This window comes from Chlamydotis macqueenii, chromosome 15 (genome assembly GCF_036417535.1).
Source record: "Chlamydotis macqueenii isolate bChlMac1 chromosome 15, bChlMac1.mat, whole genome shotgun sequence".
NCBI classification, from domain to species: Eukaryota; Metazoa; Chordata; class Aves; order Otidiformes; family Otididae; genus Chlamydotis; species Chlamydotis macqueenii.
In genome coordinates this window covers 5,985,726-6,009,335 of record NC_141570.1, presented here as the reverse complement: position 1 = coordinate 6,009,335, position 23,610 = coordinate 5,985,726, and the positions used below count along the sequence as shown (strand labels likewise).

Sequence of the window (23,610 nt, the reverse complement as noted above, 5' to 3'; positions counted from 1 at the left end):
GAACAAAGAAAGGCTTCTGAGCAACATGGAGTAGAAGTGCATTTGATAGGGTCTGGAGATTGAGATAAGTTACTGAAGAAGGATGACATGAAACAATTTCACTGTGCTGGCTCTGGACTCATGAGAATCTAGGACTTTGCCCTCAGCTTCCGAAAAACCCTAATCACGAAGATTTTATTTTGCTCACCTTCATGGCCAAGACCCGTGAGGCCACCTGGGACGAACTCAGGCGTCGTAGGAAATAGTCAAGCACTTCACAGGTTGTCTGTTCATCTGCTTTGGGACCCAACAGCAAGTCTTGCAAACGTCCAAGCAACTGCCTTTGTTTCTGTTGTCTCTGTGGAGCAAGAAGTTGGCTTTTCCAATCAAATCAAATCCAGGATGCACAGAAAGTAGGCAACAGAACTGATCCCCAGGAAACTACTCACCTGGCGCTTCTTGGCACGCTGCTCCTTACTCTCACCCTCCTCTTCTTCTTCACCTGAGGTTGACTCATCAGCAGCATCATGAAGCAGGAACTCACAAAGGCACTGCACAGGTAGGACGTCCAAGGAGCCCTCACTGGACTGAACCAGATCTGCCAGCCATGGCATTGATTGCGATGAGGCCTAGGAAGCAGGAGAACAATAGAAGATCAGCAGAACATAGATGCAGCACACTGATCATTTAACTCCTGAGCAGTAAACCGCCTTCCTTAGCATCTTACTTAGCTTCCTTTTGCCTCTTGCTCTGCTCAAGTTTCAGAGACAAGGGATCAGATCCCAACACAGCCAAGCCATCGAGGGAGCCCACCTGTCTTTGAATGATGTTGAGAAGAAAGTCAGGATGACGACTGCGACACAGGAGATGGCCCAAGCGAAGTGACTGGTTCAGGCTTTTCACCTGCTCCAGGACATGTGGTGGAGGTCTGCGTGGGGGGCCCCTGCCAGAGAAACAAGAAGTTATCCACAGGCAGACATACTTCCACTCTGGTGTTGATGAGGAACAGCCAGCTCAGTAGTGCAGGAGCATCACATGCAGGTGGCAACAGAAGGACAAGGACCAAATGTGCCCCGTATCTCACAGGCTATCAAATTTCAGGACTCTTCTTGCCCACATCAGCCACCCTATAAGCAGCAGGCGTTCCTGACTAGCATTAACTGTGATTTCCTGATGGCACCATACTGCAGAAGGCTACTTACTGAGGGTCCAGACTTGTCAGCTGGGACAGCAAGAGGCTGCTGCTCTCTGTAATTGTTTGTTTTGTGGATGCAGCAGCCAGATGACCCTCAAATGCAAGAATCTCCTGTTTTTCTCTCTGGGAGATTTGAAGTTCACGATTAATCATCTCTGTGCGTGTCTCCTCATCCGTCAAGGTACATTGAGGATAGGAATAATTACTGAGAAAACAAGTAAAAAAATGGTTATCTTTGTCTATTTGAAATTCATGAACCACAGTCACAAAGTCCCCAGGACCCCAGCTCCATTAGGCAACTTGTTAAAAACAAGGCAGCTTCTCAACAGGGCCAGAGAGACCTTTGCGGCAAGGCACATCACAGTCATCCCTCCCTTTTTCTCAGCTTTATTCCCTCGATGTTAACATTTCTGTTGGGGGACAGCACCTTTCCCACTCAAACTGCACTGTTGCTGCCAGCCAGCTTAGTTTAAACCAGTCTCACTGGAAAGGAAAATATGTGTTTTCAGTGGCCTATTTGATTATTTAGGGATATATGCATACTAACTTGGTCATGACCATTTCCATGAGCATCTTTAGAGAGGGGTACTCCTCCCATGCAGCCAGACCTGTGGCAGAGAAGAGCAGGGCAATCAGGGATACAGGAAAAAAAACGTGAGGGTCTTTATTCGAACACACCCCGAAGTGGGAGACACACAACAAACTCACTACAGAACAGCTCACCACACTTAGGAGCACAGACGATGTGATTCCAGCCACATGCTGGTCCAAACCCTGACACTGTGTGTTTTTGCACACACAGGGAACAGGCAGTCAGTGAACTGCAGTTATCTCGGCAACTCAGCACATGCCTTGAACACAGGGAATCAGACTTCAGCAGACAGAACCTTGGCCAGTTTGTGCAGCGGAACTAGTATCTTGAGAAATGTCCACACTCACCAATGTTTTCAGGATTGAATGCAGCCACTACAAGCAGGAGAGGCCAAGCTTTCCAGTAGAGGGTGGAAATAGCTAGATTTGGAGGCTGGTACCTGCAAAAGCCATCATTGGATACAAGTGGTTAGATTTGGTTACTTAAGCCCATCTCAAGACTGGTTTTGTCTTTAATCATGCACTGTTTGGATTCAGCCACACCAGTTTAGTGGCTTTCAAAATAAATAAATAAATAAAATAATTTAAAAAAAAGGAAGCCTCTCTCAGGAGGGACAGCAGGACTCAGCTGAAAATCTAGAGTGTAAAGAGTGCTTGTAGAGGAAAGTCCATTCCATGACTCAGGTCTCACTTGCCCTAGAGAAATTCCCACCTGAACATGACATTAGAAAGGTTTCCTCATTATTTTGTTATTAGAAATTGTAATAGGTAAAAGCATCTCAAAATCTGTCAGCTAGTATTGTTAGTTACAAGGTGAAAATTACCTAGATCACAAGAAGATTGTCCATGTGATAAGCCTTACCCTGGAGGTAGCTGGATATTCTCTGGATGGTGGTAAGTGCACAAATTTAAGACTGCATCGATCAGCTGGATTCTTTCTACCCTCAGGACCTCAACATCTGGAGGAGGGGAAGAAAAGACTAAGCAAGTTATTGACCTGTCTACCTGGCTGAATGTCCTTCAAGAAAAGCATCACAGTGTAACAAAATTTTTACTTCAAGCAACTATGTTATTGTGGGCTTGTTCTTACGATATTACAGGAACAAAAAAACCCAACACTTAAGAAGCAGCAACACTTAAAAAAGCTACAAGTCAATATATAAGGGTATCAAGCTTTTCAGCTGCAATTTGGTGTAAATTCTTCATAAGGGCAGGTTTTTTTTTTTCCCCAAATACATCCAATATGATACCTGTATCTTTTTCAAAACTCAAATATATTTCTTCAGGTAAGCAGTGAACCTGCTTAGAACTCCTGGGGCTCAGAGGAACTAAAATTTCAGCTTTGTTGCAAGTTTTCAGACTTGCTCTAACTTAACTCTGAGACTTCCAGTATTTGAAATGGTGCAGCATTTAAAATGCTATTCAGAGAGACTGGATATTCACAGGATATTCAACAGCTAAGTGTGGCTCATTCCACTTGCACTGACCAGATCTGGATTAGACTTTGCTATTAACCAGTCAGCACTAAGAGCACATAAGATGCCTTAGAATCAAACTCTGACAAGCCCCTCAACTCTGACACAAACAGATACAGCTCAAATAAACAGACATAACTCTTCAAGGATGCAGAAATCTGGGGCAAATGTTGAATGAATCCATAAAAGGGGTAAGAGTTAAGGCTGTTTTTGTAACTGATATTCTCTAACAGTGTTTTATTCAAACTGGGAGGAGTATACAATACATGGGTTAACTCCTTTAACTTCCAACCCTTTCGTGTTTTGATGGCCTAATAATGTCTATTCATTTTACGGTCTACATAAAGGGACTAAACTGAAACTCCAGACTTTGGGGGGCTACTCACAGTCTCTCATCCCCTACACAACTAATAATTTCCCAAATACTCCATAACAGGAAACCATTAACAGGGAGAAACAGTAGTAGAAACAAAGAAGCTTCTCTAGTGAGAAAGCAAGAGCAATGTGTGCCTGGCTTTGAGCCAAGTGCTTAGCCATCACTACTAAAACATGCTCGAAGTGATGCAAAAGTTCTTTGGTACATGTTAGGAGCCACCTCAGCCCTAGGTGGCAATAAGAGGATGTGTAGACAGCCACACTTGCTGGCTGGAGCTTTGTGCAGTCTCACCATCTGCTTGCACAGCCGCAGCCCGCTTCACCAAGTGGTCAGCAAGCTCCATGGCATCCGCAGGGCCAAGAGGAAGGTCCCGCGACAAACCGATCACAAGGATCCGCATCAGTGTGTCTTCAAGGATGGGCACCTCGGAGCAGAGGCGAAGGAAGAAGCTGCATGAGACATCAGACATCAATCATGCTTCTTTTAACAGCAGCATGAGGGTTCCTGAAACCCTGCACAGACGCCAGAGCTCATCTGGGCAGAAGATAAATCACAGCTTAGTTTACAACCCCTTCCCTGGTCTCCGGCTCCAAATGCAAATACCTGAAACAAATTGTTTTACAGAATATTGCTGGCATTGCCTTTACCTCTACACTTTAGCCTGCTTGAGTATGAGCTCCCTAACGTTACCCCAGTACAAACCATACAGTGCAGGGCTGCCCTTCTTACAATTACAGCACCAAGATATAGAACAGCTTGGCACAGGGAACAGGAATGAAGGAGGAAGAGGAACAGATGGAGAGTGAAGCAATATCCCTCAATTTTAAGGCAATATAACAAATGAAGAAAATCTAAGCACAGTTCCAAACCCTTCCAACACAGAGCTATATAAGGAACACCAGTTCCTCTCCCTCCAGCTACAGCAGCTCTGTGCCTGTGCCAGTTACGGGTGGGGCACACACTCACTTGCGGTCACTCTCAGGGGGCCAGTTGTCCCATTTGTAGTAGGTCTCTGGCTGTTCTGTGAAGAGCACCTTGTGGAGGCTGTAGAGATGAAAACAACAGAGGCTCAAGAACACATTCAGCAGTTCAGTCTCCCCAGACTCCTGCCAATGCTTCCCATCTTACATGTGAAGGAGCCCCCTCAGATAAGCTAGTCTGGCAAAAGTACAACTCAAATCACAACAGAGAGAACTATACAGTATAGGCAATGGGCGTTTACAGTTCCAGTGAATGTATATCAGATACTATTAATTCTGGCTTGACCTCAGTAATGCCTTGAGCCAGACCCCAGCATATAACTAGAAGCAGGCAGAGAGCACAGCACTATCTACAAAGCTCTCAACTGTACAGCCTCAAAAAGCATGTCAGACAAAAGAAAATATGGGGTCCACAGGGATTATGCTTGGTCAGGTAACTGAAAATTTCCTATTGGGTGAACCCAAATAATATAAATCAGAAATACTTCCCATTATCAGATATTTCTGGTAAGAGGATGCATCTGCAGAAATTCCTGAGAGGGAGACAGTCCCAGCCTAAACCCTGCTAATAACACTGCTTCTGCTCCCTGCCTGATAAGGGGAGAGAACTCTAACCAAACCCTAGCATATGTGTGGTTTTTCATAGTACGTCATACGCTGGGAAAGCAGCTGGTTAAGCACAGCAGATTACCAGGCTCAGGCTGACTCTCTTACCAGTGCACGTAGTCCTTTGGAGCCAGCTTGCTGATAGAAGGAACAACCGTATGAAGCCACCAGACAGCATCTCGTTGGATAGCAGCAATTTGGTTCTGGAAAGAGCGCAGCACTTCCAGGTCTGCAAAACAGTCGGGTTACAAACTAAACACATAACAGAGCCCCATCAGGGGCCAAGCAGGAGAGGGTGGCTGTTTCAAGAGCAGACAGTAACCAGGGCTCTGAGGCATCAACAGTAAACTGGGAAGAGGTATCTCAGACAGCCTTAAGCATATCAGCACTGAGAGCACACTTGATTCACTTTCCAATGAGCATTGCAACAAAGCCCCAAGATGCAGCACAGATTAATTAGCATTGTGAGAAGACAACATCTGTGTAGTCACTTCACTGCCACCCCAAGGCCTGTCTCCTCAGCACTGGGTACCTGGTAATTCTTATGACTGGCCCTCCAGGAGAGACCCAGCTCCTCAGACCCCTCCACACAGGGTCCCCTTCCCCCAGCCTCTCAACCACTGCTTCTATAGATATGAAAAGCGCCTGTATACTTACCCAGCCATGCAAATGCCACATCCCCTGCCTCTGTCAGTCTCAGGATGATGGCAAGCACTGCCATGCCTCCATTCAGAATGGAGGCTTACACCTCTTCCTAAGTCTTGCTTAGTTCCCCCACCTCAGCACTGCCAGAAGACATCTACCAAGCTGTCCATCTTCAGAGGGAACCTAGGTTGTTCTACTTACTCTTTTTCTCTCCTTTGTCCCAAGCAATTCCAGCCTCCTTCACCTGGGCCGTGATACCAAGCATCATGGAGACAGCCAGCAGATCAGTTATGTGGATGACAAATCGCTCCTTAAAAGAAATATAACAAGTGAGTTAAATCAGCAATATCCAAAGCTGCCTTCCGGAAAAGTGTTTCCTCAAAAAATAACAATCATGGATGTCTGGAAATGGGATGTGGAAGCACTGCTGTAAAACATGAGACACAAATACTGACTCAGATAAAAAAAAGAGCAAAAGAAACAACAGCCAGAAAAACAAATACAAAGGAGCCCAGTATGCCACTGGTACATGCAGCAGCACAAGAGTCAAAGGAAGTGGTACCTTGAATTCCATTTCTGCATACTGGGCCTCCTTCCGTTCCTGCATAAGACCCAGACAGAAGGCCTGGAAGTTGATCTCATGTTTTGTCTGTTTTATGATCTCTCGCAGCAGAGCCCGTGAAGCCCGCAGGTAATCATCCTTAGTAGTCAAAAGGTCCTGGAACACCATTGCTAGGTACTGAGGCCATACAGAAAGAGAAAACTTTCAGTGCATTGTAACTTATCTGTATCCACAAAATGAAAAGACACAAGGAAACAATGCTGGTGGTATGCCTGTCCTTCAGACCCCCGGCGAGCTAGAATAATGTTTCCTTCATGAAACTACATTACCACAAGGCTGGTCACCCAGAATACAGGAGTTAGAAAATGCCCATGCACATTTATTTCTGACAAGTGCAATAATATAATTTCAAAACAGTGTGACACAGATCACACAGATGCATGTGAAAGCATTTCATCTGAGCCTCAATTCAACTAAATCTCTCAGGTGAGGGCCTGGGATCACAAGCAGTCACACAAGACAGACTAAACCTACCTTTGGAGCTTGCTCTGAGCTATGCTGAAGCACAGTGTACAGGATCTGCATGTTGTTGGGATTTCTCGCATTTGATAGTTCGTTGAAAATCACAAACTTAATTGTGGTGCCCAGGTTATCCCTGTGCGCATTCAGCAGCTCTCTGTAAGGGAAGATCAGAGGTATTGCAGCTGAGGTTTCATTGCTGCTAGACCCACTGTTTTGATTTCTCCTTGAAGTACTTTACCCACAAAAGAGAAGACAATGGAGCAGCACACATGTCCATTAGTAACCAAAGGATTACTGATAGACTCCCAGCCCAGTGAAGTTAATTTAAATGTTACACAGAACACCCCATGGTCCAAGCTAGTATTAAAAACCACTATGCAGAGATACTGAGACCATCAAGGCCCTGGGCACATCTTCCAGAGTGCTTTCTCCTCCCAGTTACTCACTCACCTGACACACAGCATGTAGTGGTTGAGAAGGACTTTTGGCTTGAGACGAATTTTGATCAGGTTGGAGATAACTTCCATATCCTCGGAGCTGTGGGTGTTGCAGTTCATACAGACTGACATCAGCAAGTCCTGAGCTGGCTTGGTCAGCTGCAGAGGAAGAGCAGAAAGGCTACAGCCACTCGCCACCACAGATCAGAAACATACCTGTCTGAATTTCAGACCAAGTCCAGAAGAGTCATGCTTTGACAGCTTCTATCCTTACCTTCGGATTCTGCAGCCACATCTCCAGCCTCTGCACAGCCATCTGCCGCACCTCTTTGTAGCCACAGGTTGCCGTCAGCAGTCGAAGGAGGTTTCTGGAGACATTGTCCATTGGCTGGCGCCGGTTGAGTTGGTCCCGCAGCATGTCTAGGACATACTCCTCCACGCTCTCTGCAAGGTCGTCATACCTGGGCCACACAAACTGCATTTTATTCACTTCCATGCAAGCCAGCTTGGTCACAGTTTGCTGTGTCTAGAGATCAGCACCATTTCTTGTTTGTGGTACGCATTACAAGCAAACAAAATCTACTCTTTTACCCCGGAACCAGTTTTAGCTAACGCTCAACATGCTCTAGCAAGTGCCACGGTACAGCTAGTGCAGAGAGGGAGCTCCCTGCCACAGCACTGTAGGAGTGGGTGAGCACAAGCAGATCTGCCACACAGCTACATCAGGAGAAGAAGAGGCACTGTACCTGGGCATGAGCTGGCCCTCCTGCTCTGGGCTCATTTTCTCCTCTGCAATCAGCAGCTCACTCTGGCTGTCTTCCTCCTCTGTCATGGAAGGGTGCGGGCTACTCCCTAAGAGAGACCAGCACACTTCATGAGACAATTCCTCTTTCTAGAGAACGCTCACTCACGCTTTCAAGTGTTCAGCTTCTTCCAAAGATCCCCTTCAGCAACACTGAAGGAGGCCACAACTAGTCACTTCCTCACTCTGTATCACATACAGGCACATTCTCCAAGCCTCTTTCACTGCCTACCCTCAAACACTTCCCAGAAATGAAAGAGCCCCAAAGAGAGGAAAAGCAAAGCCTGGAACTCAAAGCCTGGTCTATGTGACTCCACCCAGTTACAAACTATTCTCACCAGGCTCCATCATCTCCCTACCCCTTTGTTCCCACTTCTTAAACATCTTCTTACCAGCACTAAGGTCCCCTCCGCTCCGCCCAACTTCCCCATGCAAGAGCATGGTCTTGGGAGGCATCTTTGTGTTAAAAGCTGTTTGGATGTTATCCACAAACGTCTTGCAGTGAGGGCTGTCCACCCAGATGCGTTCCCCAAGGGAGTCCTCAATGTAAACCTACAGGACAGAAAGCAGAAGAGAACACAAGCCATGCTCAAGTCTTTTACGTACCTGTTAATCAGAGGAGTATTTATGAGCTTCCCAAGTTTGTATTTATTTTCAACATACCGCTGTGAAGTACGGAAGTAGCATAACCATTGCATGGAAGAAAAACAGAGACTGGATGACTGCAGCAAAAAACCAAACCATCACATCCCAAGCTCTACCAGACACCAACTCTCTCAAGCAGGAAAGCTGATTAAACTTTAGCAAAGATTTTACAATAACTTCCACCAGCAAAATATAGAAACTAGTCTTTTAAAAGCTAGGCCTTTTAAAATGACAGGTTATGTTAATCCCTATAGACAAATTAGAGAGTAAGAAGTCTCTGGGACAAGTATCAGTACAGATTGTCAAAGGCATCTCAGAAAAGAGCAGAGATAAGGCAACAAAAGGCTAAGGAGACTAGAGCATTTCAACAACCTGGTGGATTTTCCTTTAAAAAAACCAAGGACTCTGGTTTTCTCCCTTGTCAATGCAGCATAGGCCCAGTCTCCAATGTCTGCCTCTTCCAGTGCATTCCCCACTGGACACCCCCTTTTGCTTGCAGCAAGAACAAATCCTCTGCCTCTATCCTGCCCCCAACACACACAGCCTTCCCAACCCTGGCCAGTTTCACCCAGTCTGCCCACAGTCCGGCAGAAGCCCCCTTGGTTCAACAACCTTGACAAAGATCTCTGGCCAGTTCTCATCCTCTTCATAAGCTGCCATGAGAAGGTTGCAGGCCAAGACAGAGACGAGGCTATTCCCTTTGGCTTTGAAATTGATGGAGGCATCTCTTCGGAGTAAGCTGCACAGTGCCTGGAATATCATCCACAAAATAAATAAATAACTAAATAAAATCAAGCCATCCTGTAAAAAAAGCACACAGAAAAGCTTTAGAAAGATAAATACAAATTGCAGCAGCTTGACACGGAGCTACAGTACTATCAAAGACAAGCAGACAATGCTCTGGCCCAAGAGAAACTGCAATTATGCCTGCAACTTGGCAGCAACGATATGCCAGTAAGCCCAAGAGTCCCAGCATGGCACAGCCCTCACCTCAATAACCCCTTCAGTGGCAAATATGTTTGGTTTGATTTTTGCCAGGTACATGAGGCTCAGGTACAGCGTGGTATCAGGTTTGGCTCTGTTCATTTTCAGCTGCTTCACGGCTCCACACAGCACCCCCTCAATACGGTCGTCGTTGCCTTCCGCCTCTGCTGCCTCGATTTCATCCAGCAGCACCGTGGGGACAACTGCAAACATCAACACACACGCTTCAGTATTTACTGTCACGCAAAACAGCATGCCCCAGGATGCTGACGGAGTCAGTTATCAGGAGAAGAAAGCATGGAGCTGCTCACCTTTAGCCTGGCAACGGCCTTTTCCCTACCCAACTGCTATTAAAAGTTCTAGTTCACACTGACAACACCTCTTAGTTATTTTTTGTTTAGCCTGTACTAGAATGCTCCTCTGCAAATGCATCTAACACCAGGAAATGGTCTTAGATCAAAAAACAAGCGGCATTTAGATCTAGAACCTCCTAAAGAAATATACAAATAATACACCAGAACCCAGGCTCAAAGGTTTCCTCATGGAGTCTTTCAGATGCTGCTACTGCGTCGCTGTCAGACAGGATAAACACAACCCAATGCCAACAGAAGAGGAAAAAACTGTGACTTCAGCCCCACATTCAGCAGGGAAACTCTAAAAGACAGCACATAAACACCAGCGTGCGGGCTTTGAGACCGGTTTCTAGGCAAAAGCTCTACGGAAGAGTAAATCGAAGCTGGCGTCCCCGCTTGCCCGTCACGGCAGAAGCACGGCGAGGCCTCACCTTCGATGGGGATGACAGACGGCTCCTTGATGGAGGGCGAGATGGCTCGCTTCTCTGCCACGGCAGCCTCTGCCAGGCGTCCCAGGGCGCTGAGGGGAGGCGTGGAGGAGAGCTTGGGGCGCTTGGTCAGGCCGGTCAGCCCCGCCGGGCCCGCCAAGGCGGCGGCCGCGTCCCGCTTGCGCTCGGAGGGCAGCCCGGGGGGAGCCGGCTTCAGCAGGGTGACGGCGGCTTTGCCCTCGCCGCTCTGTCCCTTGGAGCCCAGCGCGATGAAGTCTCCCGGCGGCGGGTGCGCTGCAAGGGGACAGACGTGACAGCACCGGCCCGCGGCCACCGCAGCCTCCCCGCTCGCCTGGGCCCGGCCCCTCTCCCCAGGACTCACCGGAAGGCTTGGGCACGGCGCTGGGCCGCCGCACGGCGGCCGCCTTCGGGCGGTTCATGGTGCCGCCGAGCACGGAGCCCCGCTGACCAGCCGCCGCCGCCCGGAAGCGGAAGTCCCGCACCGCCGCCCGCCCCCGAGGAGGAAGCGGAGGGTGCGCGCTCCCGCCGCCGGGTTGCTGCGCGGGGGCCGTGACTCCCGCCCCGCCCCGCGGGACAGCGCCGTCTGCTGGCGGGAGGGCGCGGCGCGGGAATGGGGCGGCGCCGCCCCCCAGCGGCCTGGAGTGGGAACTGCACCCCGGGGTGGGATGGGGGGGTCTGGGGTCGTGGGGGGGCTTTTGGGGGCTGCGGCCAGAGAGGAACTGGGACTGGGGGGCTGTTTGGTGGCACTGGTGGGGGCTGGCATCAGAGAAGGGAGTCAAGGGGCTGGGATGGCGGCTGGAATCTGGGGGACTGGGGCAGAAACTGAGGATGAGATTGGGGGCTGAGACTGGGGGCTGAAACTGGGAGGTTGTGATGGGGGGCTGGAATTGTGGGGGGACTCGGATTTGGGCTGAAATCGCGCAGCTGAGACTGAGGGGATGGAATCTGGAGGACTGAGATCAGGGACTGAAACGATGGGGCCCTGCGGCGACCAGCTGCCCCCCACCCCTCGCCCCACCCTGCCACCACCCCGGTCCCCACATCACGCTCCCAGCACAAGCTCTCCACGCGCCTTTATTGCAGCAGGGACCCACACCTCGACCCACACTGCCCACCCGAGACCACACGGAGGGCACCCAGCGGCCGAGCCCCCACCCCACACCCCCCTCCGAAGGGGTCCCGCATGGCGGCAGGGGACAGTCCCCACCGCCTCCTCCACAGCAGCATCCCGACCTCGAGGGCCCGAGCATCGAGCGCCTGTCTCCTGGACGGGTGGTCTCAGCAAGGTGAGGGTGACCCCACAGCCCCCCACTCACAGCCACTGCAGGGAGAAGCCCTGGCTGAGGCTGAGGCCGACGTCACTCACGGTGAGAACCTGTGGGAGGAGAGGAGATATTTTGGGGTACAGCCTCAGCTGGGGAGACACGGAGCATCCTTCCCCCTACCCAGTTTGGCTGAGCTCCGCTCCCTCTGAACCCCGACATGGTGGGAGAGCCGCCCCGGAATCCCCACCCGCCCCGTGGGCCACTAACCCTGTGACAAGGGCTGCGGGAAGAGGGATGGAGACCCCCAGCACGGGACCTCCAGGACAGGGCACCTCGAGATGGAGCCATACCTGGTTGTCCAGGTAGGAGAAGGGCTTCTCCTGGCCATTCAGGAGGACCTTGCTGGGCGGCTTCTGCACCCCGAAGATGCTCAGTGTGCCAATGGTGACCTTGGTGGCCTCACTGCTGGCATGGAGAACGGTGGAGGTGAAGACGTTCTGCAGGAGGGGACAGCATGAGCTCAAGGTGGTCAGGTGCCATGGGACCTCCCCACTCCTGCCCTCCCAACCACGTCCCACCTGTGTGACGTTGAACACCACATAGGAGTAGCTGCCCTGCTCAAAGGTGTCCAGGCTCTCGCCGTCGTCCCAGAAGAGGTCCCCCCACGCAGTGGCACTCGAGGACAGGGCCACGATGAGGCGCAGGGGGTTCCCTCGAGTCGCCTCACTGGTGGTCCCTGGTTTCTGGGGTTCAAAGACATGGGTGCTGTAGGTTTGTGAGCACCTGGGACGGGGTTCTGGGTGCTGGGGTGCTGGTGGGGACACACACACTGTGGACAGCTCCCGGGGAAGTGACGGGTGGGCGCTCACCTGGGTGGGCAGGATGGCACCCTCTCGGATGTGCAGGTTGAGGTGCTCCAGGGGAGCCAACATCTTCAACATCTCCCCACTGCTGTTCACTGAGGAGCCCTGGGCAAGTGGCAAGAGACACGGGCGTGAGAGGTCGGGGGCAGAGTGGAGGGTCTCAAGCACACATCTGGAGAGCTGCCCCTCCCCACCAGGGCTTGCTTGGGCTCGGCTGCGTCTTCCCACCCGCAGCCCCGAGACGGTCGAGCAGCGACCATCCGACCCCTGGCCGAGCGCCGCAGTGCTGCTCACCGTGTAGAAGTCGTACCACACGCCTCGGGGGAGGTAGCCCGTGACCGAGTCCACCCCAGGCTCCAGCACTGGTGTCACCAGCAGGCTCCGGCCCCACAGGAACTGCCTGTCCAGCCCCAAGGTGGCCACATCCCAGGGGAACCTGTGGCGAGATGGAGATGCCGCTCAGATCAGCGGCTTCTCCGTCATCCAACCTAAGCGTCTCCCCAGGTCCCGGCGTGGATGCTCTTACTCAAAGAACAAGGGCCGGGCGACGGTGTCCCCTTGCAGATGGGCACGGTGGAACAGGGTGTAGAGGTAGGGCAGGAGGGAGTAGCGGGTCAGCAGAACGTCCTTCATGGCCGTCCTCGCCGCAGGGCTGAACACCGTGGGGTCCTGGGCCTGGGGGAGACGCGGGGAGTCAGCAGCTGCCCCATCCTCACTGAGCATCCTCGCTATCCCTGCCCTTCCACATCCTGCATCCCCTATCCCGCATCCCATCCCTGGGATGCCTCCCACCAGGCACGCTGCCCTCCACCTTCTCGTTCTGGGTGTTGTGATTGCGGGCGAAGGGGTAGAAGGCGCCGAGCTGCATCCAGCGCGTGCACAGCTCCTCCGAGGTGCTGCCGGAGAAGCCGCAGATGTCCGCCCCGACCAGCGGGATGCCGAAGAGGCTGAAGCTCAGCAGCCCTGTGGGCAGGGACGGTCAGCAGGGCGCAGGGATTTTGAGAGATGTCTCCGGACAAGCAGAAAGCTCGATGGAGCTGAGGGTGCTGGTAGTGGGGGTCCACGCGCGGCCTGTGCCACCCACCTGGGATGGAGTAATACATGTCCTTCCACTGGCTCCGGTTGTCGCCCAGCCAGTGCCCCGAGTACCGGCCCTGGCTGGGGAAGGTGGAGCGGGAGATGACGAAGGGGCGCTTCCCCCGGATCTGGATCAAGGCACTGGAAAACAACGGGGAAACCCAGTGGCAGGAGGTGAGAGCAGCCCCCCAGGGGTTCATCTTATCCCACAGCAGTGGAGGCAGAGGTCCAGCCCCACGGCAGCCCTGTGGTACGGGGAAGGCTCAGCACCAGGACCAGCCTCATCAACCCACCCCTTCCAGAGCAGCGCCGGCTCCCCTCCTCTGCTGGGTTATTCCCATCCCGGAGGCTGCGAGCAGCCAGAGCATCTCCCCTTCTGGTCTAGCACTCAAATCCCTGTTCTTTTCCCACGCAGCCCTGAGCAGCAGGATTTTGTCCTGTCCCATCCCCAGGCCGGTGGGAAGCGGGATGCTCAGGTACCTCGCCGTGGCTTTGGCTTCCATCAGCCCGTAGAGGTTGTGGAGGTTGTAGTGCACCGAGGCTTTCTGCTTCGCCGAGGCACACACCGTCTTTGCAGAGAGGGAATCGCCCAGCACGGCTGCCAGGAAGGAGAGCCCCCGTTGGCATGAGGTGGCAGTGGGGTGCAGGAGACACAGCCCCCTCCCGTGCTTGCTGGCTTTGAGCCAGCCATCCCGCACAGAGGAGCTAGCCATCGCTGCCAAGTCAGTGCCGAAAACTCAGGCAGATGGTCCCAACCCTGCACCCTGAAATGACTCTGACAGGCGTGCAAGGCTTTGGCACGGATACCGGCACACACAAGTAGGGATGGAGACATTCAGGGTGTAAAACAGAGACATGATGTCTCTTAAAAATGGTTTTCCCCCATTACACTTGGTTGCCAGCGATCTCAAAGCACACAGTTCCTACCAGCATAACCTTGTATGTCATCCCCCTCCTTACCCGGTGTGTAGGGTGGGCTGTCGAGCTCTCCCGGGGGGCAGCCGTCTTCAGACCCATCCATGAAGTTGGATGGCTCATTCATGTCCTAAGTAAAGAAAATGGTGGATCAATTACAAGGGAGAAGTTTTAGGGATTAGTGGATGGACTTGGAAAAGCTGCATTTGAGGAACAGACAGTCCTGCCAGGACGCACACCGGGTGCGAGCCAAGCTGCTGGCAGGGAGTGACCCAGGGGCAAGGAGGGACTTACGATCCAGAGGCCGTCGAAGGGCACGTGGGCATGGAAGCGCTGCAGGTTCTCCAGCCACCACTGGTGTGTGGCCGGGTTGGAGAAGTCTGCAAAGGCAGTGAAGCCAGGCCAGACCTGCAGGGACACCACAAAACCACAGGTTCAGGGAGCAGGTGATTTGTGGGGGGGCACCACCGGGAACGGGGTGCCACAGGGATGTGAGCATGCTGAGAGACTAAGAGTGAAACAGGCAATGAACCAGAAGATCAACCCAGGCCGACTGCTTTGAGCCCTACATGCTGCACACACAGCATCCCTCCTACCTCCATGGTACCCGGGAGCATCGGGGTGCTGAGGAGCCCCTCATGGCTGGGTGGGCAGCAGCAGCTGGCGGAGCGGCTGCTTGGCATCCGCTTGCACAAGCCCTGACACCACCAAGCTCAGAGCACGTTAGGGAAGAGCCGTGATTTCACTGTGCTTTGCCTCGCTCCAGGAATTTTAGCCAATTCATTTTTCCCCATGTTTTCAGGCTACATCAAAAGCCCCCTCCTCGTAGATGGCAAGGGAGAGCCAGTGGGAGCAAATGGCCAGGGGGCACGAACCAGGAGGGAACTGCTGCAGAGCAGATCCGGAGGTGCGTATCCATCACGGACAACCTCCCCTCACCCCAGAAACGGGAAGGGAGGGAAATCAGATGACCAGCCTTGGGCAGCACCGCCAACTCTGTTAAGCTCATATGACTTCCACGGGCTCCTCCACCGGGGCAGGGGCTGGCTCCCGGGGCTGGGGAGACGCCAGGAGGGGACACGCGAGGCCGAGGGCTGAGCCAGGCTCTGGCAATCATCCCAGAGAGGTCAGCTCATCCCTCAGCTGCTTGGTTTTCCCTCCAGCGCGAGGGATGAAATCCCAACCCTGCTATTGCACAACCCTGCGGGGCTGGGATTTCCCCCTGGAGCTCCTCACCTGCCCGATGAGCGGCTGCCCTTGGGTGGTGTTGAGGAACAAGCCCCGTCTCAAGGCTTCGTCAAAAGGCCAGTAGGAGCCATGAGGGCTGGTGCTGCTGATGCCGGGATCCTGAGGATGGAGGAGAGGGTTAGCGCCTTTCCCGGCAGACCGTGGCCCCTTCCTCCCGCCAGGCCAGTGTGATTCAGAAAAGAGGACAACCCAGACAGGGTCAGCCAGAGCCCACACATGGCGGCTGTTTCCTCCAAGGGGAACAGAAACTTGCTTCAACGCTTCCAGGCATGTTTTCTAAAATGCCACTTCTGCAAGTCCCCAGGACCCGTTAGGGTGTTTTGGGGAGGAGGGGACACAAATATAAGAAATCTTGCGCTTATGCAAGAAACGTCAGGTCACAGCCAGGCTTGGGCTATGAAGGGGAGTTCAACGGGAGGGAACTTGACCTTTCCCTCCCCAGGACCCCCTGTCCCTACTGCCCCCAGCAAGCAGAACCCACACGCCCTTTCCTCGCGGAGGGAAGAAGAGAGATCACAGCTGGGTCATGAGATCCCAGCACTCGTGGGGATGTGGGGGCACCCAAGCCGAGCACCCACGAGTTCAACAGCCTGACCCTGTTCCTTTCCTCCATCCTTTCACCCAGGGGGGACAGGGGCATCCTTGTACTCCCACAGCACGAGAACCTAGCCCATCTCCATGGTCCTTGCGGTAGGGGGATTTCCAGTGGCAGTTTGCAGGTGCTTGCCCAGCACTGGGGACCAGCCTTGGATAAAAATCCCCGGGGCTGGGGATGCTCAGGCAGGGCAGGGAGCATCCCTTATGCTTTGCATCCCGGCTCTGCAACAAGGACAGCACAGGGGGAGAGGAAGGCGAGTACCAAGATCATAACGTAGTGCTGCTTGTGTTTGTGGAGGTCTTCTACCAGCGAGGGGAGGGAGGCAAATTTCTGGGCATCAAAGGTGAAGTCCCGGTACCCATCCATGTAATCGATGTCATTCCACTGTGCATCCTGCGGGACAGAGGCTCAGGGATGGGTGACAGAGCCTGCCCCCCTCCCCACTCCGTGGGTCTGGGGTTACCTGGGGGATCTGGTAGTTCCTCATGGCTCTCACAGTCTGCCAGGTCTCATTGCTGGATCCGTAGCCCCAGCGGCAAAGGTGGAAGCCAAGCGCCCAGAAGGGTGGCATGGCCGGAAAACCTGTAGCAGGAGAGTGGGAGCACAGATGGGGTGTCCTGAGATGACAGCAGCATCTCAAATGGATGGGAAGGGAAGGGGAAAGGAGGTAACTGCTGACCCCTGATGTGCTGAGGGGGTTAGGGATAGAATGGTTAAGGACCACTCCCCAGCTGGGAGGACTGGGGATGGTGGTAAAGCTGGGGTGAGATAGGGATGGGGGTCCGGGGAAGGTGCCCACAGATGGTCACGTCAGTGTGCAGGCACTTACCTATCACCTGCTGGTACTGCTGGATGACCATGTTGGGATCAGGTCCCAGGAAGATGTAAAAATCCAGCACTCCCCCGATGGTCCTCCAGGTGAGGCCCGGAGCGGGCTGCAGGGCCACCTCTTTGCAGGAGAGGGAAGAGAAAAAGACAGCAACTCCCAACCCTGACCCTCATGGCAGAGACCAGGCAGAGAAACCCCTGCCTTGCACTCAGTGGACATCAAACAGACATCTGGAAGCTTAAATCATCGCAGCCCAGGCAGATCGCTGGTTTACATGGGGAGAAAGGTCGTTACCTTAAAAATTTGCTCTTTAAGACCAAAGCTGTGCCGTTCTCCCAACTTCCACTTAAAGACCAAGCACATGCAGAGCTTTCCTTCACGTCCTCCCCCAAAATCCCTTCCTAAGTGAATCAAGAGTTACTTGTACAAGCAAGCATGTGGGAGCAAAGGCTTTCCTGGGAAGGGCTTTTCACACAAACGAGCCCTTGAATCTCAGCTCAGGTGGTTGCATCTCCCACAAGCTCCTCCTCAGGAGCACCGCTACAATAAAGCCGAGCGCAGCTGGAACTACAAGAGCCCCAGCGTGAGCAGCATCGGCCCAGCTGGCTGCAAGCGGCGGCTGCTGGGAAGGACAGGTTGTCGCCAGTGCCGTTCCTGACACGGCAGGAGCCCGCGGGAGCTGCGTTATCATCTGGCACGGGCGGGTGGATCCCACGGCCGCAGCTGGCGAAGCACAGCTGGGAAGAACGTGGGTGGCAGACGGCATCCCCGGCTGCGCCCTAGCTGTACCACGCTGCCAAGCCTGGGGGCAAGACCATTTCGGGTGGAGGGGGAATGGGCACAGACCCGCACGCAATGGACTTGCTTTTCCGATGGCAACTCAGCAGCTGGGCGTGTGGTTAAACTGCTCGGCAGTTGCTAAAGAGCCTCACCGTAGCCAGGAAACAGATGGCTACGCTCAATAACCAAGCCATCAAACCACATCTTTCCCTTTTACAGCTTCCTCTCGCCCCAAGTTCCCGAACCAACCGCTCCAGCAGCTCCCATCTGTCCCCACCTGCCAGCTCCTCCTCCAGGGACAAGCTGGCCCAGGGTGCCCCAGGACACCTACCCATCGCGTTGCTGTTGAGGAGGAAAACCCCGTGAGCATCTCCGCCCTCCTCCATCAGCAGGTAGAAGGGGTGAGCACCATAGAGGTTGAACGATTCCTGCAAAGAAGAGGTGCTGGGTGAGAGAGCACCTCCTGGGCAAAGCGGGAGAGCCTCGCGTCACCAGGGGCAAATAAATGGCCCCAATTTGCATCTGCTGCCACCATCTAACCAGGCACCTGTCACCCCTGTGGAGGACAAGGTGAAGGCTGAGGATGGTTTTGGAGCTGGTGCTGAAGGCCATGGGAGGCTGCTGCTTCTTAGCAGCTTGGGGGCTGCTACCAGGCTGGGCTGGGTGAGGGGGAAACCTCCTGCCTTCCCACAGCCTGTTGCACGAGCAGCAGGGTGGAGCGGAAAACACCCAGGGCCCTCGGAGTGCCAAGAGCATTTTGCAATTGCTCTGAAATCCTCCCTGGCATGTATCTGCCCATTGGCCTCCACCACCTCCTGCCTCTCCCAGTGCTGCTGCCCATCCCCCGCCATGTTTTCCCAGGGCTTGTCTACCGCACTGGAGAGCTGTATCCCCCTCCTCGTGCCCTGCACCCCCGCAGGGAGTGGGGAGGTGGTACCGTGGGAGAGACATCGCGTGCCCACAGCGTGAGGGTGATCCAGTCCAGGCTGTGCAGGAAAGTGCTGCGGTGCTCCCCCAGCCCGTAGAGGAACCTGGACGGGAGCGATGTGGATATCTGGAGAAACTGGTCAGCGAAGATCAAGGGGGCCACAGTGGTGTTGAGCCTGTCGGGGTAACACCGAGGGAAAGAGAAAGTCAAGAGGGGATGTTGGGATCCATCTGGATCCACTTTCCCTCCAACAATTGACCCCATCCCTCTCCAAGCAGCCCAAGGGCCATCCCACCCTGCATTCAGCCCCCACATCTTGGCCCCGGCAGCAAATTTGAGTCTGGCTGGATGTGAGGCACAGCCCCAGCCTGAACCAGCCTAACCCAGTGCGGCGCAGCCTTTGACACCAGAAGTTTCCACCCAGGTTATTATTAACCACCGAAGCGATGCGGTAGTGGGGTTTCTCAGCCTGTTGTCGCTGATAAGCAGCTCCCAAGTTAAAGTGCGGACCACAGGCACCAGCAAATGGGAAGGAGGAGGAAAGGATGGGATCTCAAAACACCCTGGCCATACAACGACCAGCCGCTGTGGCTCACCAACGGTTTAGTGTGGGCAAAGCCGTGGAGGTGACTGAGAGCAGCGTAGCAAAGCCACCTGCAGTCCTTTTCCACAAAAAAAGCCTGGAGCTGTGGGTGTCCCTATAGCTTGGACAGCCAGGGAAACCAAAAAGCAGGGTGAAACAGGCAAAGCCACAACCCTTCAGTGGCCCTTTCCCTGGGCAACCAGGTCCCTTATGGGTGATGAGCCAGGGACCTGCACAACGTCTGACTGCTGTAGGAAGTGGTGAGGAATTAGGGCACTGGGTGGTTTTTGGAAAGGCTCTGATCCCACCCAGCCCTGCCACAGCCACAGCAAGCACATGGCCAGCCCATGGGGCCAGGAAGCCATGTGCTGCCACATCCCCACACGAGCATTGCTGGAAAGACGAAAACAAAGAGTAATTATTGGCTGGAAATCCCACAGTGTGGTTTTCGCTAAGGAAAAACCTCTGGGAAGCGTGCTGGAGCCTGCCTAGGGTGGGATGAGCTTTCCACCACCGCTGTGGGATGCGGAGGAGGTGGGTTCTTACAGCACCATCCCCGTCGCCTTGCGCCTCAGCACCACCCCAAAGGGGTCCCGGGAGAAGTCCAGGCTGTAGATGGGGTTTTCCGCCCTCTTCATCGCCCGGGGAACCTCGAGGGGAACCTCGTACCGCGGGTTGGCTGCATCCGTTATCTGCAAGTGGGACAAAACGCACTTCAAAGACCAGAAAAGCAAGAGGGCAAAGGGTTGGGGATGCTCATCGAGGCCACGTACAGCCACATCTGGAGCAGAGGAGCTTCCAGACTTGGTCTGAGCAGGGGACAGTCACCTATGGGATGGAGGGTGCAGGGGTGTGGGAGCATGGTCATGAGCTCTGGAGAGCAGCCGTAGGGAGCTCACCTTGATGTGCAGCCGCGTGTCTGTCTCAAACTCCACATCCAGCTGCAGCATCTCGATGTCCCGGGGGTAATAGGCCTTCTTCCTCCGCACCAGCAACCCCACCATACCCAGCGCTGTCTGGTTGAGGCTCTCCAGGGTGTAACTGGGGAAGTCGGAGGGGTAGAAGCACCAGGGCACCCCCCGCTTGCCCTTCGCTGGCGGGGGGGTCTCAATGAAGCAGCACCCCCGGCTTTCGCAGAGCTCCTGGGTGACCACCACGTGCTGCTCTGGGTAGCAGTCAAAGCGATGGCTTTCAGGTACCAGGAGACATGTGGGGGGCAGCACAGGTCCGGGCCAGCCCCCTGATACTTGTCGCAGCACCCAGACGGTGATGGTGCTCAGCAGCACGGCAGCCACCAGCAGCCCGCTGCCCACCCACCATGGGGCCAGCTTTCCGTGTTCGGTGGGCGTTGAGGTGTCCCCTTCCGCTGGCTGCGGCACTGCTGTTGTCAGCTTCTGGTACGACTTCATCGTCCTGGTGCTGGAGCAAGGGGGGAGATGGAGGCAGGCGTGAAGGAGCTGGAGGGGGAGAGCTTGCCCACGCCTCACGGATGGCTTCCCTGCTCCCGACACCTGCCGTCCAAGCAGAACCTGCCTGTCTCTGCCCACCTCCGCACCCTGCACTGTGATGCCTACGCCCTTGGCTAAGATTCACGCAGCAATTTCAGCAAAGGATGGCTTTGCCAGGGTTCGGTGGTCCTGACCCTGCCAGAGTGCAGGGAGATGCTGCCACACGATTCTCCAGCAGCGCCAAGAGATAAAGCGCCATCCGCCTGAGCCCCACCTGCTCTTGGGGGGTGACAAAGTGGCCCCTCAAGTTTTTCCCACGTCTGAAGTTATGGGCTGCAGCGTTTCTGGAAGCTGTAAGCAAAACTGAGCTCCCTCTGCCTCTCGGAGCAGAGCCGCGGTGCTGGGAATGGCAGCTCCAAGGTGCAGAGCATCCTCTGCTCCGAGCATCCTCCGCCAGCGCCCAAAGCCCTGAGTCAGAGGTTTTAGCCCCAGGCTGTAGCCGGGTTTTAACCCCAGGTTTTAGTCAGAGGTTTTAGCTGGGCGAGGGATGGCAGGGAATATGCTGTCGGTTTTTGCCTCCCACTGATAAAATCCGATTTTAGCAGCCTCTCAGGCAAACCTCTCCCAGACTATAAGCTCCCGCTGAGTGCAGGGACCGACCTCAGCACTTTTTAAATAAGAGACGCAACTTTCTTCTCGCCATCTCCTGCCCAAGCCAGGGCACTCGGACCCCGCTCGCCTCCGCCCTGCAGTAACCTGCAAAGGCCCGGCAGAAGGGCTCTCCCCCAAAACCCGGGTTTATTCCCCGCAGCCCCAGCACCAACACGGCTCCACCGGCCAGGGCCTGGCTCCAAAGCCACCCCCGAGTGGCAGCACCTGCCCCACGCAGCGCCCCACCCCTTCTGCAATCGCCCTGTCGCTTCCCCACGCGTGGGTGGCACCGTGCAGAGGAAGGTCGGGGGGGGGGTCGGCAGCACCCACCCGCCGTGGCCGGCATGCGAAGCCCCGGGGACCCCGGCGTGCCACCAGCCCATGCACCCGTCCTCAGGCCAGGCCGCCCCGCGGTGGCACCCTGGCATTAGAGGGGGGGGATACACCTCCCCCCCGGCCCGGGGGGACCTGGCACCCCGGGACCCCCCTGCCCAGCCCGCCCGGGCCCCGCGCCGGGGGCGTACGTACACCCGCCTGCCCTTGACACTGCGGCTCTGCCCGCTGCGCCGTAAACACCCTACAAACCGCGCCCCTCCTACCGCGCCTCTCTAGTAGCAGCGCCTCCAAACACCCCCCGCCGGCCACTTCGCAGCCGCTCGCTCCTCTGCTTTGTGTGGCTTGTATTTATTTTTTTTTTTTTAAATATACCTGTCTACACTTAAAGCTGTTCGCAAGCCCCGAGGTGAAGAATATGGGAGTTCAGCGATATTTTAGATTTTCCCCAGCCTGGATGCACGCAGGGTCTCAAGACCCAGAGTATTAATCACAGAATCACAGAATGGTTTGGGTTGGAAGGGATCTCCAAAGCCCATCCAGTCCAACCCCCCTGCAAGGAACAGGGACATCTCCAACCAGATCAGGTTGCTCAGAGCCCCGCCCAACCTGGCCTGGAATGTTTCCAGGGATGGGGCACCCACCGCCTCTCTGGGCAACCTGTGCCAGTGTTCTGCTACCCTCAGCATAAATTATTTTTTTTTCCTTATGTCTAATCTAAATCTACCCTCTTTTAGTTAAAAACCATTACCTCTCATCCTATCACAACAGGCCCTGCTGAAGAGTTTCTCCCTATCTTTCCAATCAGCCCCCTTCAGGTACTGGAAGGCTGCTCTAAGGTCTTCCCGGAGCCTCCTCTTCTCCAGGCTGAACAGCCCAACTCTCTCAACCAGTCCTCACAGGAGAGGTGCTCCAGCCCTCTGATCATCTTTGTGGCCTCCTCTAGACTCTCTCCAACAAGTCCACATCTTTCTGATGTTGGGAGCTCCAGAGCTGTACACAGTACTCCACATGGGGTCTCATGAGAGTGGAGATGAGGGAGAGAATCCCCCCGCCTCGACCTGCTGGCCACGTTTCTTCTGATGCAACCCAGGACACATTGCCTCTCACCAACCAACACCCCCAAGTCCTTCTCCTCAGGGCTGCTCTCAATCCACTCTCTGCCCAGCCTGTATTTGTGCCTGGGATTGCCCTGACCCACCTGCAGGACCTTGCACTTGGCCTGGTTGAACGTCATGAGGTTTGCATGGGCCCACTTCTCCAGCCTGTCAAGGTCCCTCTGGATGGCATCCCTCCCCTCCAGCCTCTACCGCTCTCCTAGGGTGAGAGCACTTCACCCAAAGCAGCGTGAAATAGGTGCCTGCACTGAATCCTGCACTGTGGCTTCAGAGAATCATGATGCTGGACGTGTTTTGAGCACACAACAGGTGGGCTAGACCCACAAACCCCACACTTCCCAAAACAAAACCCTTTTTCCATCCAGGTTTTCAC

At 54.4% G+C, this 23,610-nt stretch overlaps 2 protein-coding genes across 8 annotated transcripts in view; both read right to left on the bottom strand.

The window, feature by feature from the left end:
- Positions 1 to 11,039, bottom strand: part of INTS1 (integrator complex subunit 1) — a 29,530-nt gene extending 18,491 nt beyond the window's left edge. For 5 of the 6 annotated variants that reach the window (XR_015260197.1, XM_086759621.1, XM_086759622.1 and 2 more), the window contains exons 1-21: positions 10,963 to 11,039; positions 10,584 to 10,874; positions 9,806 to 10,002; positions 9,428 to 9,565; positions 8,563 to 8,722; positions 8,115 to 8,220; positions 7,643 to 7,829; positions 7,382 to 7,527; positions 6,944 to 7,085; positions 6,410 to 6,586; positions 6,049 to 6,157; positions 5,311 to 5,431; positions 4,583 to 4,660; positions 3,908 to 4,065; positions 2,628 to 2,724; positions 2,114 to 2,205; positions 1,722 to 1,782; positions 1,182 to 1,379; positions 793 to 922; positions 429 to 608; positions 188 to 337 (exon numbers count right to left, since the gene is read on the bottom strand). Coding sequence is in view for 5 of the 6 variants with exons in the window: in XM_086759621.1 (XP_086615747.1) it covers positions 188 to 337; positions 429 to 608; positions 793 to 922; positions 1,182 to 1,379; positions 1,722 to 1,782; positions 2,114 to 2,205; positions 2,628 to 2,724; positions 3,908 to 4,065; positions 4,583 to 4,660; positions 5,311 to 5,431; positions 6,049 to 6,157; positions 6,410 to 6,586; positions 6,944 to 7,085; positions 7,382 to 7,527; positions 7,643 to 7,829; positions 8,115 to 8,220; positions 8,563 to 8,722; positions 9,428 to 9,565; positions 9,806 to 10,002; positions 10,584 to 10,874; positions 10,963 to 11,020 (2,976 nt within the window). In the remaining variant the exon portion in view is untranslated. Of the gene's footprint in view, positions 1 to 187; positions 338 to 428; positions 609 to 792; positions 923 to 1,181; positions 1,380 to 1,721; positions 1,783 to 2,113; positions 2,206 to 2,627; positions 2,725 to 3,907; positions 4,066 to 4,582; positions 4,661 to 5,310; positions 5,432 to 6,048; positions 6,158 to 6,409; positions 6,587 to 6,943; positions 7,086 to 7,381; positions 7,528 to 7,642; positions 7,844 to 8,114; positions 8,221 to 8,562; positions 8,723 to 9,427; positions 9,566 to 9,805; positions 10,003 to 10,583; positions 10,875 to 10,962 lie in introns of those variants that run through there. The other variant, XM_086759623.1, reaches the window with a different exon arrangement.
- Positions 11,040 to 11,662: 623 nt separating this feature from the next.
- Positions 11,663 to 22,338, bottom strand: LOC104475925 (lysosomal alpha-glucosidase-like). 2 transcript variants are annotated; one of them, XM_086759295.1, is made up of 20 exons: positions 22,315 to 22,338; positions 20,587 to 21,106; positions 20,234 to 20,379; positions 19,114 to 19,279; positions 18,508 to 18,604; positions 17,397 to 17,516; positions 17,031 to 17,149; positions 16,829 to 16,960; positions 15,958 to 16,068; positions 15,016 to 15,129; positions 14,767 to 14,851; positions 14,287 to 14,404; positions 13,814 to 13,947; positions 13,541 to 13,692; positions 13,256 to 13,404; positions 13,024 to 13,165; positions 12,736 to 12,834; positions 12,445 to 12,609; positions 12,217 to 12,363; positions 11,663 to 11,976 (listed from the first exon to the last, which is right to left on the bottom strand). In XM_086759295.1, the coding sequence occupies exons 2-20, from the start codon at positions 21,094 to 21,096 to the stop codon at positions 11,914 to 11,916; spliced, it is 2,769 nt and encodes a 922-aa protein (XP_086615421.1). In that variant the 5' UTR covers positions 21,097 to 21,106; positions 22,315 to 22,338; the 3' UTR covers positions 11,663 to 11,913. The 2 variants fall into 2 exon arrangements, with proteins under 2 accessions (XP_086615421.1, XP_086615420.1); XM_086759294.1 differs by lacking the exon at positions 22,315 to 22,338 and adding an exon at positions 22,117 to 22,282.
- Between the last annotated feature and the right edge of the window lie 1,272 nt (positions 22,339 to 23,610).

Bases quoted from the DNA above. Each gene is read 5' to 3' on its own strand.
- LOC104475925 (XM_086759294.1), bottom strand. From the start codon at position 22,214: ATGCCAGGGTGCCACCGCGGGGCGGCCTGGCCTGAGGACGGGTGCATG. The intron at 17,150-17,396 runs GTAAGTGCCTGC...CTCCTGCTACAG, and splicing joins GCAGTACCAGCAGGTGATAG to GTTTTCCGGCCATGCCACCC. The intron at 15,130-15,957 runs GTGAGGAGCTCC...GTGTCCCTGCAG, and splicing joins GGCAGCCGCTCATCGGGCAG to GTCTGGCCTGGCTTCACTGC.